The sequence below is a fragment of the Podarcis melisellensis genome (genome assembly GCF_964234715.1).
Source record: "Podarcis melisellensis genome assembly, chromosome: 6".
NCBI lineage: Eukaryota > Metazoa > Chordata > Lepidosauria > Squamata > Lacertidae > Podarcis > Podarcis melisellensis.
Window position 1 is genome coordinate 5,805,559 of NC_138538.1, and position 19,877 is coordinate 5,825,435.

Consider the following 19,877-nt stretch of genomic DNA (forward strand, 5'->3'; position numbering starts at 1 on the left):
CCTCAAGGACTTTGCAAAAGAGAGGCAAGTGGATCATAGAAACACAGAACTGTAGAGCTGGAGGGAAGGGGATGTGATACTTTCATCAAGGAATTTCATTTTTGCCGTACAGGGAGCCAGGCAGAGGGCCTTCTCGGTAGTGGCACCCGCCCTGTGGAACGCCCTCCCACCAGATGTCAAAGAGATAAACTACCAGACTTTTAGAAGACATCTGAAGGCAGCCCTCTTTAGGGAAGCTTTTAATGTTTGATGCATTACTGTATTTTAATACAGTGGTACCTCAGGTTAAGTACTTAATTCGTTCCAGAGGTCTGTACTTAACCTGAAACTGTTCTTAACCTGAAGCACCACTTTAGCTAATGGGGGCCTCCTGCTGCCGCCGCGCTGCCGGAGCACGATTTCTGTTCTCAACCTGAAGCAAAGTTCTTAAGCCAAGGTACTATTTCTGGGTTAGCGGAGTCTGTAACCTGAAGCATATGTAACCTGAAGTGTATGTAACACGAGGTACCACTGTATTTTGTTGGAAGCTGCCCAGAGTGGCTAGGGAAACCCAGCCAGATGGGTGGGGTATAAATAAATTATTATTATTATTATTATTATTATTATTATTATTAGCCTAGAACCATTGTGTTTTCCTCCACTGCAAAGAGTTGCCATTGCCCCAGGAGGAGTCCCAATATGACCCGCAAGGCCATTTCTCCCCAGGCCACTCCCCCACAAGACACACCCCTTTTATCATATGTGGTGGTCGTGTAAAGTTATAAAGGCTTTCTGGGAAGTGATATATAATGAACTGGAAAAAACGTTTAAAATAACTTTTGTGAGAAAACAGAAGCCTTTTTATTAGGAATTGTAGGTATCGACATCCCAAAGGAACAGAAAAGACTTTTCATGTATGTGACAAGAGCAGCATGGATGCTACTAGTCCAGAGATGGAAAGAACGCAAGTCCCTACCAGAGAGAAATGGGAAATCAAGCTGTTGGGCCATGCCGAAATGACAAAACTGACCGGAAAGCTCAGGGACCAAGAAGACAAAAATTTCAAGAAAGAATGGGGGAAATTTATAATTTACTTAGGAGGCCACTGTAAGCAGATGAAAACATTAGCAGCATTTTAATCTCACTTGTCATGTTGCAATTACTATGGATAATATGGATGGATATAAAATATAGACTATGACATAATATGCAGTTGAAAAATTGACATTAGGAGCCATGGAGGGGAAATCTCGAGGTTCAGAGAAATCTCTCTACTGTATATGGATATGTATTTGGTTTCGTTATAAATTTATATTTGTAAAATCAAATAAAAACGTTTTCTATAAAAAGACACACCCCAGACAGCAGCCATAACATCTGTTGCAGAACATATACAGGCTGTGTTCATGTCACTGCTTACTCCGGTGTGTTCCCAGTGCTCATGTGCTCTCTGTCGCAAAGGGAAATTGAGGCAAGATTGCTGCGGATAGACCAGGATGAGCTGTGCGCTGCTGGGGTTTCAAATTTCTGTGTGCATCTCAAATCCCAGCATACCCAGCAGCCACCCCCCTCAAAACCCCCTCTCAAATAAAACGACCTTTTCCTTCCTTGCCACTCCTCACAATCCATCCATATTTCAAGGGAGAGGTTTTGTTTTTCTTCGGGACATCCTGACCTCCCCTCCTTTCTCCAGAGAGTCACCCTGGACCCTCCTCTGCTGCCTCAGTTGCCCTCTTCCTACCCTCTCGGTGATGGATGTGACCTTTCACTTGCCAGTGTAGCCTTTGATCCCATTTCCTCCAGCCTGTTCCTCTCCGCACACACACCCATCCATCCTGGCAGAGGAGATCAGCCCAAGGACTTTGTTCAGCTCCAGGGGAATTTTTGCTGATTCCAAAACAGGGATGTTTTACGGCCGGAGTTAGAGTAGCAGCAAATTCTTCGCTGCCTGACCTGGTCAGCAGCCAGGACGCCTTTGCAAACTGTTGCTATGGTGGTATAATGGTTTGAGTGTTGGAATGGGACCTGAAAGACCTGGGTTCATATCTCCACTTAGCCATGAAGCTCACTTGGTCTAGTCGCTGCCTCTCAGCCTAACCTAATCTACCTCACAAGGTTGTTGTGGGGATTCAATGAGGAGGGGGAGAACAATGTCTTCTTAAAAATTCTTTAAAAAACCAGAAGCATTTTTACTTGGTATTATAGGCCAAGACATTAATAGGCAAGATGTTAAATTGTTCTGATATGCAACAACAGCGGCAAGTGTTAGCCCAGAAATGGAAGCAAGAAGAAATTCCGACAAAAGAAGAATGGCAAACGAAATTAAGGGACTATGCAGAATTAGACAAAATGACAGGAAGGATTCGAAACCTACGGGACCAGAGATTTACAGAAGATTGGAAGAAGTTTATGAATTATTTGAAGAGCAACTGTAATCAACAAATCACGCTAGCAGGACGACAAGAAGTTTTGTAATGGGAAATATACGGAGTGTTACAAAGTAGGAAAAGATAGAGATATTGGTTACGAGTTTGAAATGTAATAGGGAAAATAAGAAATGCATACTAAGAGATTAGATTGGGAAATTTTCAGACAGGACTGAATGAAGTCAAAAAAATTGAATAAGATGTAAAAGTATGCTTAAATATTGTTGAAAAACTAATAAAAAAAATTATATATATATTTTAAAAAACCAATGTGTGCCACCTTGTGCTCATTGGAGAAAAAGGTGTGATATAAACACAGTCAGTCAATCAATCAATTTTGCTAGACTCCCATTTTCCCCCATCCCCCAGCCACCATCTGCAGTGATCATGGAGCCCAAGAAAGTAAAATCTCTCACTGCCTCCATTTCTTCCCCTTCTATTTGCCAGGAGGCGATGGGACCAGTGGCCATGTCTTTAGCAAGGAAAAAAAAGTGATTTATTTATTTATTCTGAGGTGATCCCTGCCCCCAGGCTTATGATATAAAAAGATTCAATATGCAAATGAAAAAGATCAGGATGGGGGGGCAGGAAAAAGAAAGCACAACTTCTTAAAGTTACACTTTTAAAAGTTATGGTCCCAACCACACTATTCATTTAAAACAATATCATACCACCTTAGAACTGTGAGAGAACTATTGCACACCACCCTGAGTTTCTTGGAAGGAAGGTGGGATATGGATGTAATAGATTTTGGGGTGGAATTCAGTTGCATACTGGGTAATCCAGGCTGTGCAATTAGAACTGATCTCCTGCGGAGCATTCATCCATTCATTTTATCTGTATGCAGCTATTCCATACTGATACGGAAGGGGGGGCATGTCATCTTTACCTTCTTCTTCGCTACAATATATCAATTTATTTCCAATTGTCAATGTCAAAAGGGACTAAAATCTATAAAATTCATAGAAAATCAACGTGCCAATTTGCTCAATTTCTCTAGGACTCCATCACACCTCCCCTGTCCTCCATAATCCCTCAAGCAAGGTGTCAAGACCCTAATCCTGTCAAATCACTCTGCCAAGCCTTTTCTCCAGGCAATGCCAGTACATGGACCATTGTCTTCTCATCAGGATGTGCTTATCTGCGCATATCTCCAGCTCTGCATATTCCCCCCTCCCTCCTCCATATGTTAATCCTGTGTAACCCAACCTCTCTTTAATGTATTCATGATGTAACTGGGATGTGTTTTGCACTGTATTCTGGGACATGGAGGGAAGTTTCAAAAGTTCATGTCACCCCTTTCTCGCTGTTCAATCTTGCCTTGAACCTGTTGCGCAATAAACTTGGATCTTCTGCAGCTTGCTCCTGTCTCCGGCTGAGCTCATTTTCCTCCGCAGGGACCTGCGGACTTAGTCCGACGAGCTGGGTGGCAGAGCAGCCTCGCACCCAGATTTTTACTGTAACACATGCAAAAGAAAAAGAAAAGCTCAAAACGGCTTACAAAAAAAAAAGGAAACAGGAATACATTTCCAACAAACACTTCTAAAGCAGTTTTATAACAACAGCAAAACAAGAACAAACAAAAAACCCCACATTTTGGTACTAAAAACATTGCAAGATTACTTAAACAACATGTAGCCTCTAAGAAGAGCAAAAATTACAAGGGAGCTTCACAGTTTCACCTGAGTCTTAGAAACACCCCTCACAAATAACACTTCCTCCCCCCTCGGAAACCCCCCCCCACAGACTTTTCTTGATAAGGAATAAAGAAAGAAAGAAATGACTCGTCAATGTCACCTGAACTTTAAGAAACTCTGTGCAAACAGATTGGCAAGAAAGCTTAATGAACAGGTTATCTGATCTGAAAGCAGCCCAGGCACAAAACCAACATTGGTCATGTTATTTAGACGCCTGAGGCAGAATATCCCACAAGCACCGCTCTGCTTCTCTGGGAGTTAAACGACGACAACAACCCACACACAAGAAGAAAATAAGTTGTTGCCCTTTCCTGACACCCAGCTCATCCTCTTCCAGGCAGCACTGCCGGGGGGGGGGGGGAATAGGGACCTTTCGGGATCAAATCAAAAGCTGGGATGGCTTTCATAATTCCAGGACTGTCCCTGGAGAATAGGGACCTTTTTTGGGGGGTATGTGATGCAAGCAGCCTTCGATCTCTTAAAGACATGGAGACCCCCCTCTCTAACACCAACCTACAACTATGTGGAAATGGCAACAGCACCTATTTACATTTATAGGTCACTTTTCTACCAATTTACCAATTCAATGCAGTTCACAGTTTTCAAAATACGTTAACGGCTTACTCATATAATTGGGGAAAGGGCCAGAGAGGGAGGAGAAAGATAAGGATGTCTAGGAGCTAAGGCCACTACTCTCCTTCTCATGCAGCCAGGTGGAATGGCAGCTGATGAGGCTGTGTTGCATAGTGGTTAGAGCAGGGATCAGCAAACCTTTTAAACAGGGAGCCACTATCCCTCAGACCTTGTGGGGGGCTGGATGATATTTTGGAGAAAAAAATATGAACAAATTCCTATGCCCCACAAATAACCCAGAGATGCATTTTAAATAAAAGGACACATTCTACTCATGTAAAAACACGCTGATTCCTGGACCGTCCGTGGGCCGGATTGAGAAGGTAATTGGACCGAATCTGACCCCTGGGCCATAATTTACCTACCCATGGGTTAGAGTGTCAGACTGGGACCTGGGAGACCCGGGTTCAAATCCCCATCGGCCATGAAGCTCACTGGATGACCTAGGGCCAGTCATTTACTCTCAACCTAACCTACCTCACCGGGTTGCTGCGAGGATAAAATGGGGAGGAGGAGAATGATGTGTGCCCCTTCAAGCTCCTTGGACGAAAGGTGATATACAAATGTGATGTAGAGCACTGATTACATTCACTCTGGTTCCACTGTGCTCCCACCGCTGGTGTTTGACACCAAGTGCCCACTGTTTAACAATATTTGCATACAGCTTCACTGTAAAGAAAACCTCTAAGCAGTTTATGAAGAATATAAAAGAGGCGTCAATTTAAAAAAAAATCAGTGCGAAAAGCAAGTTTATAAAACATGCAGAACAAATAAAAGCATGCATTGCGAGATAAAACTGCAGATCAAAGTACATGTCTGAGTACAGTATATGTAAAGTTCAGTGGCGTAGCGTGGGGGGTGCAGGGGGGGCCGGCCACACTGGGCGCAACATCTGGGGGTTAGGGTTAGGGGGCGCAATTCCACGGGTTAGGGGGTGCAAATTACTTGCCTTGCCCCGGGTGCTGACAACCCACGCTACGCCACTGGTAAATTTATTAACACAGAAGTAACTAAGAAGATGATTAGAGACAGAGTTTGTTTCCTGTGCTGTGTGTGTGTGTGTGTGTGTGTGTCCTATTTTCACTTTTGTTCAAACTGCACTCAGAGACTTGTTCTCCCCGTGATGAAAACGGAATGACGGATTTGTACCAAAACCAGGCTTCTCCTCTCGCCCCCAATAGCTCTCTGGGGATTGAAAAGAGCATCATCGCTGCTCTTTCCTGCTTCCTCAAAGAGTGCCACAGGCAGGAACCCCTCCACCGTTACCGCCTCCAGTTCTCCAACAGTCATCTGTCTCCAGCCGGGGCTTTTGCAACCATCCTGCGCCCTCTTCCCTCTTCCTAGGAAAGAGGAATCGAGGAAATGCATCTGGTCCCCGCAACGTCGTCTGCCTCCTGGTGCATGGGGGATATTGTAGGGTTTTTCAAGACTGTGGGCTGAGATTACACGTCATTCTGAGAGCTGCATTTGTGGTGAAGAGGAAAGCGATGCCTCTGTGGTCAGTGCTGTGGGTGGGGGGAGTTTGGAGAGCAAAAAGAGAGACGGCTTCTCCCACTGGCTGGTCACACTTCCCTTTCAACTTGAGCACCAAACTGCACACGGCATAAAACACAACTAATGTGCAGCTTTAAAAAAATGCCTTTTGCATCACTTGGGCTGATAGTTCACAGCAAGAACGGAGAGGGGAATTTAAACCTTTAGGAGGAATTTAAACCTTTTCTCCCCCGCAGATGCCTTGATGACAATGGTTCCTCTCAAGCTGGAATTTCCTTCGGGAACTCCCCCCCCCCAATGCAAACTGAGTACCAGTTGCTGGAAACCACAGGCTCCTGTGTTCGAATCCTGCTTGCTGCTTCCCCACAGGCATCTGTCTGGCCACTGTGAGAACAGGTGGCCCATTGGCCTGATCCAGCAGGCTCTTCTTACCTTCTTACCTTGTTGCCTGACCTGGTACCTTAGAGTGAAGGATGCGTAACGAATTAAACAAGCGTTAATAATGTTACTGATGGAAGAAGGTATCCAACCTTCGATGAGGCCCACTTACATGTGAAAAGGATCTAGGAGTCTTGGTTGACCACAAACTTGACATGAGCCAACAGTGTGACGCGGCAGCTAAAAAAGCCAATGCAATTCTGGGCTGCATCAATAGGAGTATAGCATCTAGATCAAGGGAAGTAATAGTGCCACTGTATTCTGCTCTGGTCAGACCTCACCTGGAGTACTGTGTCCAGTTCTGGGCACCACAGTTCAAGAAGGACACTGACAAACTGGAACGTGTCCAGAGGAGGGCAACCAAAATGGTCAAAGGCCTGGAAACGATGCCTTATGAGGAACGGCTAAGGGAGCTGGGCATGTTTAGCCTGGAGAAGAGGAGGTTAAGGGGTGATATGATAGCCATGTTCAAATATATAAAAGGATGTCACATAGAGGAGGGAGAAAGGTTGTTTTCTGCTGCTCCAGAGAAGCGGACACGGAGCAATGGATCCAAACTACAAGAAAGAAGATTCCACCTAAACATTAGGAAGAACTTCCTGACAGTAAGAGCTGTTCGAGAGTGGAATTTGCTGCCAAGGAGTGTGGTGGTGTCTCCTTCTTTGGAGGTCTTTAAGCAGAGGCTTGACAACCATATGTCAGGAGTGCTCTGATGGTGTTTCCTGCTTGGCAGGGGGTTGGACTCAATGGCCCTTGTGGTCTCTTCCAACTCTATGATTCTATGATGCTCTGATTCTATGATTCCCGGTCCCTGGGAAATAGGGGCACTCTGGCCCGCAAGAAAGCCTTTTGTTCCATGGGAGCAACGGACGAGGCAGGGATTGATGGGACAGACTCTGTGGACAGACTAAGTGGACAGACTCTGCTCTTGCTCCACCGCCCCAGAGAAGAATTTGCCATGTCCACCTCCAGACCCCCCTGGCAGCTGATGGGCCTCCCAGCCAAGTCCTCAGAGGGGTAATTGCTCACAAAGGGGGCTGACATGGCTTATTATTACCTTTGCTTTGAGTGACTGGCCTGTAGGGGCTCTTGGAGGAAGTGCCCGGTTGCCCTTTTGCAGGATATGACCCTCCCAACATCAGCCAAGGGCAGGTGGGCAGCAGCCATCTCAAGACATTCTAGTGCTGCTCCACGTCTACTTCTGGTTTGGATCCTCATTAAAAGTTGCTAACTTCCAGCCTGCCTCTAGAAATATCTCTTTGTCCTTCTCTTCTTCGTGTTCCCCTTCCTTTAACTTGACCCAGCTTGCCAAAAGGCTCCATCGTTTGATCCCGTGAACGTTCCCCCCTTAAAGAGCTCCAACATGTGTTACAAAATGAAAACCTACTTGATGATCAAAGACAGCTGTGTGTTCAAGAAGTGCCCAGTGGAATATCGCTGGGATGAGGCCGGGACCAGCACCATCGCCAACGGACACAGCAGCAGCAGCATCACCATCAACAACAACCAGAACCCCCAAGGGATGCTTACAGTCCCCCAGGAGGGCGCCGTGGCGGAGAGCTCCAGATCCAGCGTCTTCCACTCCTTCAAGCATTGCTCCAGCAAGTTCGCCAGGTATGCCATTGCTCACTCCATCGGCCGCTGGCTGCTCTACCCGGGTTCCGTTTGCCTCTTGAACAAAGTCCCACCCAATATACTGGTGAACGCCCGAACTCGCCTCATTGAGGATTTCCACGGGAAACGGGCCAAACTGATTGCCCGTGATGGGAACGAAATCGACACTATGTTTGTGGACAGGAGGAAGAGGAAGAGTCCAGAGAAACGGGGGGTGCAGTTGGTGATCTGCTGCGAAGGGAATGGCAGTTTCTATGAGGTCGGATGCTTTTTCACCCCACTGAAGGCCGGGTACTCTGTCCTAGGGTGGAACCACCCTGGTTTCGGCAGAAGCACGGGCAAACCCTATCCGGCGAATGACGTCAACGCTATGGATGTGGTCATCCAATATGCCATACGCCGGCTGGGTTTTGCCCTGCCGGACATTGCCATCTACGGCTACTCCTTAGGGAGCTACACAGCCACCTGGGCTGCGAAGACTTATCCGGAGCTAGGCGGGTTGGTACTGGACGCCTCCTTTGACAGCTTGCTCCCTTTGGCCATGAAGGTGATGGCAAAGAGCTGGAAGAAGCTGGTGGTCAAGACCGTGACGGAGCACTTCAACCTCAACGTGGCGGAGATGCTGTGCCAATACCCTGGCCCAGTGCTACTCGTCAGGAGGACGTTGGACGAAATCACCAGCACCCACTTCCACTCGGAGAGCAAGCTGCCTGTCATCAAGACCAACCGAGCCAACGAGCTGCTCCTGCAGCTCTTGAGGTGCCGTTACCCCGACCTTATATCTGAGGAGGAGGAAGTGGTGCGCAGCTGGCTGGCTGCGGACTGCCCTCAGATGGACGACCTCATCTACAGCTTCTTCTACAAAGTAGATGAGGACTGGTGCCTCAAAACGCTCCGCGGCTACAAAGCCAGCCTTGGCTCCAACTGCAGCTTCCCGTGGAACGTCGGGAAGAACCTCCCCCCCGTGAAGAAGAAGCAGATGGCCTTGTTTTTGGCCAAGAAGCACCTGAAGAACGTGGAGACCACCCATGGAAGAACTTTGCCACCAAACGAATTTCAGATGCCCTGGAAGCTCTAGCTCGGCTGGGGAGGTGGCGGCTTGACTGTAGAAAAAGAGAGAGAAATAAAAACTAGCATTCATCATTGCGGTTTGTTTGTGCAGGCGGTGGTGAGGTCTTTTGGTTCAGATTCTACCTTCTGCTGTTCCAGAGGGCAGTCCAAAACAACTGGAGGGCTCCAGGTTGTCAGAGGATGCTATAAGGGATGGGCTAATCAGTCTAGTCTTGACATTTCTGTTTGCACTTGTTTTCCATAAATCCCATTAACCAGAAATTTTAAAAAAGAAAATATTATTAATATGAAAATGCAAATATTTTTTGAAAACGTTTCCTCTCAACAGATGGATTTCCATGCAGTTTTTTTGACCAGAGGACAATGCCAGGACATTTGGGAAGAACAAAAGGCGGTGCATAATTGAAGCTGCAATCCTAAACCCCTTTACCTGGGAGTAAGCCCCACTAAATTCAATTCTGCGTAGAAGATTGCATTGTGAATTTTTCACTGCTTATTAGAATGGATTGTGCAGATCAGACCAGTTATTATGGGGCTCCACAAATACTGAATGCCTCAAGCGCCCGTCACTACTATAAAACTTTTTTAAACTGTCCTTCATCATTGTAAGGACCAGACTTTTTAAGATGCTGTCTAGGTTTGTCATTGCTTTTCCTTACCAATCCCAATGGCCACCAGCCACCACTGGGCTGGAGCAGGGAGTGAGACAATTGTCCCTACTGCATGGCTGGTTCCTTTGTCTCCCTCTGACATGGTGGGGTGGGGATCAGCATGCAAAAGGGAAGTGGGGATATGTTCCCCTCCATCCGCCCTGGTAGGACTTGATTTCCTGAATCCCAGCCCTGTTTCCTAGGCATTGAGCCAGTCGAAGCAGCTGCTCTCTGTGCATGCCTGGGGTTGCCCTGGTTGAGTGTTCTCGCGCCACCCCTTGGCTCTTTAGCAAAAGGGTCTTTCCCCCCCAGGCGGGTCTTGAACTCTTATTCCAGAGGGATTCGAACTCCCAGCCTATAGGGACAGTCTGACCCCCTCCTTCTGTAATCCTCATAGAACTCTAGCCTGAGGGTTGCCATTAATTGACTCTGAACTGATTTTAGAATGAATTGATTTTAGAATGTATTCTGATTGATTATGATTTTATGTAAACTGTGTTCTTTTTACTGTTGTTAGCCACTCTGAGCCCAGCTTCAGCTGGGGAGGGCGGGATATAAATAAAATTATTATTATTATTATTATTATTATTATTATTATTATTATTATTATTATTAGGGGTGAAGAGCCAAGACTGACAGTAGCAGGGTAATCACTGGTGCTGATGCTCTGGTGACCTCTCACATGTTGCATGTTTTCTGATGCAATGGGGGGCATGTCCTCATTGTCACAAATTCATTGGCTGATTCTCTGTGTGGGCGTGGCTCGCAGAACACGCCCTGATTGGTGGGCATTGGCTTCCAGGCTCTCTGTGGGCGTGTCTGTTGCTTTGACACTGGGTATCTTGGCTGTTCCACCAGCATAGCGCGAGCATTTCTCTGTGTCTGTGCCAGCAGTGTGGCGTAGTGGTTAGAGCGTTGGACTGAAACCTGGGAGACCTGGGTTCAAATCCTCACTCAGCCATGAAACTCACTTGCTGACCTTGGGCCAGTTGCACACTCTCAGCTTAGCCTACCTCACAGGGTTGATGTGAAGATAAAATGTGTCCTCGCTTGAGATTCTTGGAGGAAACGTGGGGTATAAATGTAAAAATAGATGAATAAAAATACAGTCATACCTCGGGTTGTGAACGTGATCCGTGCGGGAGGCACGTTTGCAACCCACAGCTCCGCGTCTGTGCACGCGTGTGATGCAATCCAGAGCTTCTGCGCATGCGCAAAGTGGAATTTGGCGCTTCTGCGCATGCACAAAGTGTGATTCAGCGCTTCTGCGCATGCGCGAGCACCAAAACCCGGAAGTAACCCGTTCCGGTACATCCGGGTTTGGCGCGGTCCGTAACCCAAAAATGCGCAACCCGCAGCGTTTGCAACTTGAGGTATGACTGTAACATTTGCTCGCACACCCACCATGGAGATTTATTATTCATTTTTTATTTTATTTATTGTTCATTTTTAGAATTAGCCTGCTTCTAATTGACCAAGCTTCTCAATGTGGCAAACAGCATGACTTAAAACAGCAAAGTATGTTTTACAAATACGTATTATTAATAATTAACTTATTAATTAATTCAATTTATATACCACCTTTTATCAAAAGATTTCAGGGTGGTGTACAACCCTAGAAACACATTGCAAAACATCAACGACAAAAACACAATAAAAACGTAGTAAGAAGCATACTGACAGACAGCCTAATAGTAAAATCATCATCTTAATAACAGTCTGTCCTGCCACATGATTACAGGCCATATATTTAATAGCAGATATGAACAATGGAAGAATGTAGAAAATGGATTTTGGGGGTTTAGAAAATAAATGTAGATGTGTTTTAATGCACCTATTAAGGGGGCATATCAATCAGGGAAGGAGGGACAGGAAGTCAAGAAGAAAACGTGTAAAAAAGACAGAGTTATGTAATAATTTGGAAGATTTAATAAAAATCGGGGCGGGGGGAGATTATTTAATAGCCATAGGTCTGGTTAAAGAGGAATGTTTTTTCCTGGTGTCTAAAAACATGCAATGTTGGCGCCAAGCCAGCCTCTCTGGAGAAAGCATCCACAATTGGGGAGTCACCACAGGAAAGACACAGCAGGATTACTGACTGACATAAAAGTCCCCAGGCAAATAAAGAGAATTTCTTTTTTAAATAATATTTATTAACAGTTTAAACACTACAAAAGAAAAAATAAACAAAACAATACAGTACAATACAATACAATACAAAAACAAAGACACTACATAACACTAAGACATTAAACTAACAAAACAAAACAAAAACAATTTAAGACACATCCAATAATTTCAATATCTTATCTTTCATTCACTTGTTTCAACGACCTCCTCACACCTCCCTTTTTCTATTCCACTTCAGTTAACTGTTTCAGCAATTCCTTTCCATCTTCCTCTGTTTTCTGTCCTGTAATTATCTTAACATATTCTAACCTTATTTTTTCCCTTTAATACATTAATAATCTATTTGTACTTAGTTCCTTATAACATTTCTACTAAAGCCATATAACTTCATTCCAACATTTTTCTAACATTCATTCATTTTACAGCATTTCTGTAAATAGTTGTAATGGTTATAGGGGTTGCTCGTGCGTAAGTTGCCGCCACTCCTGGCTAGGTTGCCTGGTTAAACCTTTTCTGTCTGGACAGCCCTTCACTTCGTGGCTCTTCAGTCGCTAGCAGAATCCGTCAGTGGGCGTTTCTTGAACCTCTTCCAGCAAAGAAGTTCTTTGACGCCAAGTCTCCGCCTACTCTCCCTGCGTGGAAGTCTTCTGCGCAGGGTGGGTGTGGGCAGCTGAGGACCCGTGCTCTCCCTGCTGGTCTCCGGCAAGGAGTCCTGGAGCCCCCTCGCCGATTCCCCCATCTGCCCCCCTTTATCCCTGGTGTTACGCTCATTTCCTTCCCCAGCCGATGAGCTCCCTCTCTTCCTGCTGGGCCCTTCTCCAGCATCGCTTGGGAGCCTTGCCTCCGCCTCTGGCTCCAATGACAGTTCCCTGACAATAGTCTTTAAACTTTTTCCAGTCTTCTTCCACCCAAATAAAGAGAATTTCACCTGGTCTTAGAAAGACATCTGGCTCAGCACCAGATGAGCCTTTCTGTGGAGAGATTTCCAGAGCCAGGATATTCTCCCTGCCACCTCTGAGGGGTTCCCATCCACTGGATTTTGGAAAGCAAAATTGGCCTGAAGTAGGATTTCCAAGGAGGCCATGCCATGGCTCTGCCCAAGGTCTCCAATGAGGACAACAAGGGGAAGGAAAAGACCCTGGGTCTCAACTGTCCTGCTCAAGCTAGACCCTCCACAGAGATTCTCCCTCTGGAAGTTTCACGGTCCGGTTCTCCTCTGGCTTGGTTCAGAGTGAGGAGTCTGGGTCTTCAAAGGCCAGAAAGGCCATTTCTCTGTCAGATGATGTGGTGGAGAAGCTCTATCGCACAGAGTGAGCTGTCAGGGGAGCAGGAAAGCTGGACTTTGTCTCCAAGTCCACAGAGATGCATCAAGAAGCAGGAGCAGACCCAGGCCCAGGAAGGATCACACCTGGCTTTAGGTGAGGGGTTTTTGATGTGACTGTTGCAGATATTAGTGTTATGCAGTTTGAAGTGACTGGATGGATAAGAACTGAGTCCTTTTGGAAGAAATCATTGTCCAGACCCATAAATATTCAAATTTTTAATAGCAGAACTCTTCAGAATAAAACAGAAACATCAAATGATACATCCAAAATGTTATGCAGTGTCTTGTGCTGTCTAGCACAGGCTCAGCAACCTACAAAATATGACGATTCCAGTTTTAGTTTGGAGTTGTTTTCTCTCTCTTAGTCAGAGAGGGTCTTTTACATGTCCTTACTTCCCAGAGCCTTGAGACAAAAGATTTGCAACTCAATACCATCATCGCATGATCTAAGGTTACAACACTCACATGTTTGCTACCAGAGAACAGCAAACAGATAATTATCAACTCAGGGAGAGCTCAGAGTGCTCTCCTTGGCTTTAATATATCCCCCACGTTAAACCTTTTCATCAGTACACACTTAGATATTCTCATTTCATTGTCTATTAAACTATTATACTTAACAGGGACAGGCTCCCAAATAGCTGGATAATATGTCTTGATCCATGCATTAGTCCAGGAGGTGCAGATGAGACCAGTTCACACCGAAACCCACCGAAATCGACTTCCTCGTGCACCCCTAGGGGAGGAGACTTAACCCAATGGGATGACATGCACATTGTTTACAGAATGGCCCAGAACCGATCCCAGAGTCTTGCAGGATGATCAGCTCAGGTAGCAGAGCTGGAAAAGACCTCTGCAAGAACTCTGAGGAAATGCCAACAATGTGAACCTCAATCGAGCTCTCCAGATATCCTGTGGCCCTCCAGATATCGCTGGACTCCCATATCCATCAGCTCCAGCCAGTGCGGCAAGTAGAGATGATGGGAGTTGTAGTCCAGCAATATCTGGAGGGCCACAGACTCCCCATCCCTAACCTTGATGGACCATTAAAATGCCTGAGGGTTGCAGCTCCTCATGTGCTTCTTTGCTTACAGGACCCGCAGAAAGGCAATGCATAATGTCATCACACTTAAGTGTTCCACGGCAATGACATCACTGGGACTGAACTGTGATGTCACGAGGGTCAGGCTGATAATGGGAAATCTAATCTTCTCCCTCCCTCCTTCCTCTGCATTTCTACTTTTGGGATACACATAAGGTATCTTATCCTTCTAACAACATTACGATGAGCCTTGCTGGATCAGAGCAAATAGCCCATCTAGTCTGACACCCTGTTCTCACAGAGGCCAGCCAGAAGTCTGTGGGAAATCCTCTATTTTTTCCTTAAACTGTTATTAGTAGTGGGTTCCACAAAGAAAGTTTGTGCTTGAAGCTAGGTGTTTGCTTCATGAGGGCCACTTGACACAATCCTTTCCTAACAGTGTCATTCGTTTAATGACACGTTTTCGGAAACGTTTTATTTGATACAACTTTCCCTCCCTCTTTAGGGCTTATTGAGTGCTGTGCTCCCCCTCTTTCCAATTATTTATCTCTTAGTCACAACTGGGACAGGTGTTTGGGGGCAACTGAGTTGCAGCTGGCAGCAGAATCCGAGACCAGCAGAAGAAAAAGATTTTGGCCTTGAAACATCAGACACGTCTCTGTCGAAAATAATAGGGGGAAAGATAATTGAGCTAGGCACATATGTCTATTTTGCTTATAGTTTTTCTTGAGACAGGGGGAAAAAATAGAGTTCAGGCTTTGTTACCTTTTTATATAAGTGATGTTTATGGCAATTTATAGAGCTACAGGCAAGGAGAGAGAAGTCTCTGCCCCAAGGAGCTTGCAGTCTAACATTTGGCAAAGGGGAGGTAGAAGGAAAGAAGAAGGGTGTTGAAGAGAAACAAGATACAAATGTGTGACCAGCTTTAGTCTGGGTAGGAGGGAGAGGTGAAGGTTTGCACCTGAGGGCCACACTCAGCCTTGAAGGGAGGTGAGGGCCACTTAGGAACAGCTTCCTGAGGGCCACGTCCAAGTGGTGGGCGGAGCAACAAATGTAAAATTTGCCTTTCTGTGATAGGCTCGCTTCCACACATACACATTTCTTTCCTCCACCCGGACAAGCAGTTGCAAAGGGTCTACTCTGAGTAGAATTTACTTGGCTACAGCCCCAAGTTCATGTAGAGAGAGTCACCCCTTATAAAACTGCCAGTATGTGTTAATATCATTATAATTGCATACAGGGCCCTGCAGGATTCAACTTCCTTCGGCAGGGCCTGTAAAACAGAGCTATTCCACCTGGCTTTCAATTTGAATTTAGCCTGATCTTTTATTCCCCTTCCTTCCCTCCCCCTCCCCTTTTTATGAAGATCGCCCGCTCTGGGATCCCACAGCTAATTCTCCCCTGGTCTCCTCGCTGGCCCAAATAGGACTAATTTAGCCAGCTAGCCCTGGTGATCACCTAAAGTTTATTGGATGGATTTCCCCCCCTAAATTGATTTTTGAATTCTGATTTTATTGTTATTCACGTTTTATACTCTGTTTTATGCTGTGTTTTGTTGCATCAATTAAGTGTTTTAAATTTGTTCTTAGCTGCCCTGAGCCTGGTTTTCTGAACCGGGAAGGGCAGGGTATAAATAAAAAATTATTATTATTATTATTATTATTATTTATTATTCATAGCTCACCCTGTCTCATGGACTCAAGGCAGACAACTGCGATTTCACCTGAGGCCCACCTGATGAATATGAACATGCAGGTTTTCAGAAAGCAAGGTTGGTCATTCAGTCACTCTCTCTCTTCAATGAAAACTACAGTGGGGAACCTCAGGTAAAGGGGCCAAATCCAGCCCCTCCAGGTCTCTCTATGTGGCTGGAAATGTCCCCAGGTCGTGCCACAGATGTCAATAACCTCAGGTGTTTTTGCCAGATTGGAATCATAGAACTGTGAGGGGACACAAGGATCTTCTAAGCCCATAGATGTCAACTTTTCCCTTTTCTTGTGAGGAATCCTATTCGGAATAAGGGAATTTCCCTTAAAAAAATGGAAACGTTGACAGCTATGATCTAGCCCAACCCCCTTGTAGTGAGGTAATCCTTTGCCCAACATGGGGCTCGAACCCTCGAAGCTGAGATTAAGAGTCTCATGCTCTACAACCATCATTAAATCCCAAAGCATCTTTAAAACAGTCTTATTTCGACAAAAGTTTAGTTGATGCGAGTATTCATCTGTTTTTAGTCTATTGTTATTTTAACTCTTTGAACATTTAAAATCACAGTGGCTAACTTTTCTTATTGATGTTTTGTTGTTTTGTCTTGTTTGTACTGCGGTGCCTCAGGTTATAAACACCCTGGGTTACAAACACTTCAGGTTACAGACTCCGCTAACCCAGAAATAGTACCTCGGGTTAAGAACTTTGCTTCAGGATGAGAACAGAAATTGTGCTGCGGCGGCGGCAGCAGGAGGCCCCATTAGCTAAAGTGGTGCTTCAGGTTAAGAACGATTTCAGGTTAAGAACGGACCTCCGGAATGAATTAAGTTTGTAACCAGAGGTACCACTGTAAACCACGTTTGAGGCTTTACAAGCAAATAGTGTATACATTATTATAAAATAAATAAATAAATAAGTGATATTTTGGCATGAGGGGCTGGGATTGTGTTTCCATGTGGGCATACAGTAACCTTACAGAAGTGAATGAGAGTGCGTAAGAATGTGCATTAAACAAGCAAGCAACCTAATTGCTATCGTCTGGATATAAACCCCCCATGTTTCTTCCTTGGCTTCTCCAGCCCAAGGCAACAATAGCCAAGTTCTTATAATTTGCACCAGAACCCTGGCTGTTCACAGCCCTGATTGGCCGCTGTTTTATGATGTCACAAACCCCACCCCCCATCTCCTCTTGCAGAGCATCCCTGCAGTGTTTTAAAGCTTGATCATACGAGTGTTGGGGGTGTGTGTTTAAAATAAAGCACATCCACACCCATACAGCCTGATTCCCCCTTCTTGCTCCGAAAGAAGGCGGGAATGAACTTCCGGTTGCCGAAATATCCACGGAGGGTTTGGGGAGGGTGGTCTGACTACCTGAAGATTGGGGGAGAACGAGGCAAATGAGTTGATGTGATTCACTGACCAAGCCACCTGCTAAAAGCGAGGGAGGTGTGGGCAGTAAAAGTGTGGAAGGACCACAGCCAGTCCTCTTTTCAGCGTTCATCTGGGGACACCAGGACTGGTTGGTTTGGCTACTTCTGAGTGCTGGCCTCTGCTGCAATGTTCACAAAGGAGGCACGACCTCACTGATTGTGACACTTCCCTGTGGACTAGGGATACTGAGGCCCCTGATGGGCAGGCGCCAATGACCACTTCACCATGGCCAAAGGGGTGAGCTCCAATCAGTTCCAAAGCCCGCATCATGTACCTATGAAGTAATCTATCCGTCAACGGGAAAGCTCTGGAGACGTCAGAAATATCTGCCGTGGGGCAACCTTCCTTGCCCACACCTCTTTTTATGTAATTTATGCCTCTCCTAGAAGATAACCATTATCTCTCTCCATGTGCGTCTTCTGTTTTCCAAAGGCTCTGGCCCACATATTCAAAACCTATTTTACGGCCAGCTACGACTTTGAGTTCAGCAACTGGCCTGTTGACTTCCGGTGGGATGAGGCCGGTGTCAACGGCAGCTCCCCCAGCCACGGTGGCAGCAACAGAGGTCACGGTGGCTGCCCGATCTTGGTCAAAGCAGCGGCGAGAGCATGTCCGCTGGCATCGGCCTTGATAAAAGGCCCTAGCAGAGACCGGGTCTCGCGCTGGAACTTCCTCCGCCACTTCAAGCAAATGCCCGGCCAGTTGGCCAGCTATATCATGGCACACTCTTTGGGCCGCTGGCTGATCTACCCCGGCTCTGTCTTCCTCCTAAACCAAGCACTGTTGCCCGTCCTGGCCAAGGGCCAAGCTCGCCTCTTGAGGGATTACAACGGGAAGCGGGCCAAGCTGGTAGCTCGCGACGGGAACAAGATTGACACCATGTTTGTGGACCGGAGAGACAAGGTGAAAGGACAAGGGGAGCAGCGGGGGAACCGGCTGGTTGTTTGCTGCGAGGGGAACGTCAGCTTCTACCAGTGGGGCTGCCTCTTCACCCCCTTGAGGACCGGGTATTCCGTGCTGGGGTGGAACCACCCCGGTTTCGCCGGGAGCACCGGCCAGCCCTACCCGGAGAACGACGCCAACGCGGTGGACGTCGTGATCCGGTATGCCACCTGTCGCCTGGGCTTCAACATACAAGACATTGTTGTGTACGGGTGGTCCTTAGGGGGCTACTCGGCCACATGGGCTGCCATGACATACCCGTCTCTGGGAGCCTTGGTGCTGGATGCCACTTTCGACGACCTGCTCCCCTTGGCCCTCAACATCATGCCCAAGAGCTGGAAGAAGCTGGTGGTTCGGACGGTGAAGGAGCACTTCAACCTCAACGTGGGGGAGCAGCTGTGCCGCTACCAGGGACCCGTCTTGCTGATCCGCAGGACCAAAGACGAGGTCATCACCACATGCCCGTTTGGCCTGGAGGACCAGATCACCAACCTCAGGTGCAACCGAGCCAACGAGCTGCTAGTGCAGCTCCTGGAGTATCGCTACCCCGAAATCATGTCCCAGGACGGGTTGGAAGCTGTCCAGGTCTGGCTCAGGGCTGCCAACCCCAAACAGGAGGAGTCTGTTTACAAGCGCTACAGGATAAATGACGAGTGGTGTGTGAAGGAGCTGCAGAAGTACAAAGACAGCCTTGAGGACGGGAGCCCCTCTTTCCCTTGGAGGGTGGGGAAGCACCTCGCCCGCCGAGGGAAGCAGCTGATGGCCCTGTTCCTGGCCAAGAAGCACATGAGGAACGTGGACGCCACACACTGGTCTCTCCTCAAGCCGGATGACTTTCAGATGCCCTGGAAGTTGTAGCAGGAGATGGGGAGAGGGATCAGGAGGAGAGAGAAAGACGCATAAAGAAAGAATGAGAAAGAGACAGGCTTGGGAAAGTTAATTGGGTGCCCCCAGATTTATCCTTCCCCGACAACAACGCTATGCTCTGTCAGTTCCTTTTGAGTTGTGGGGGGAGGAGAGGGAGGGAGAAAAGAGACGGACATAGAACCATAGAGATGGAAAAGACCCTAATAATAATAATAATAATAATAATAATAATAATAATAATAATAATAATTTATTTATATCCCACCCTCCCCAGCCAAAGCCGAGCTCAGAGTGGCTAACAACAGTAAAATAATACAGCATTCTAAAATCAATTCATTATAAAATCAGTTCAAATCAAATTAATGGCAACCATTGAGCTAGAGTTCTGTGACGAATCACCAAAGGAGGGGTCAGACTGTGCCTTGGCCAAAA

General features: G+C 46.5%; 2 protein-coding genes and 1 pseudogene across 11 annotated transcripts in view; all 3 read left to right on the plus strand.

Moving 5' to 3' along the window:
* The first annotated feature begins 7,758 nt into the window (after window positions 1–7,758).
* LOC309373315 (ABHD16B pseudogene) lies at window positions 7,759–9,426 on the plus strand (annotated as a pseudogene). Its single transcript has one exon. The product of its transcript is annotated as an ABHD16B pseudogene (transcript).
* Window positions 9,427–14,602: 5,176 nt separating this feature from the next.
* TPD52L2 (TPD52 like 2) overlaps window positions 14,603–19,877 on the plus strand; it is a 45,058-nt gene continuing 39,783 nt past the window's right edge. For 3 of the 9 annotated variants that reach the window (XM_081917227.1, XM_081917237.1, XM_081917235.1), the window contains exons 1-2: window positions 14,603–14,714; window positions 16,178–16,269. In XM_081917227.1, coding sequence (XP_081773353.1) covers window positions 16,191–16,269 — 79 coding nt within the window. In that variant the 5' untranslated portion in view covers window positions 14,603–14,714; window positions 16,178–16,190. The remainder of the gene's footprint in view (window positions 14,715–16,177; window positions 16,270–19,877) is intronic. The other 6 variants (XM_081917238.1, XM_081917241.1, XM_081917239.1 and 3 more) reach the window with 5 other exon arrangements.
* Window positions 17,421–19,498, plus strand: LOC309372954 (ABHD16B-like). The gene has a single exon (XM_081917058.1). It carries the CDS (start codon window positions 18,045–18,047, stop codon window positions 19,434–19,436), a length of 1,392 nt encoding a protein of 463 aa, XP_081773184.1. The 5' UTR covers window positions 17,421–18,044; the 3' UTR covers window positions 19,437–19,498.

What these genes read in the sequence shown, in the direction of transcription:
- LOC309372954 (XM_081917058.1), top strand. Translation starts at nt 18,045, where the DNA reads ATGTGCGTCTTCTGTTTTCCAAAGGCTCTGGCCCACATATTCAAAACC.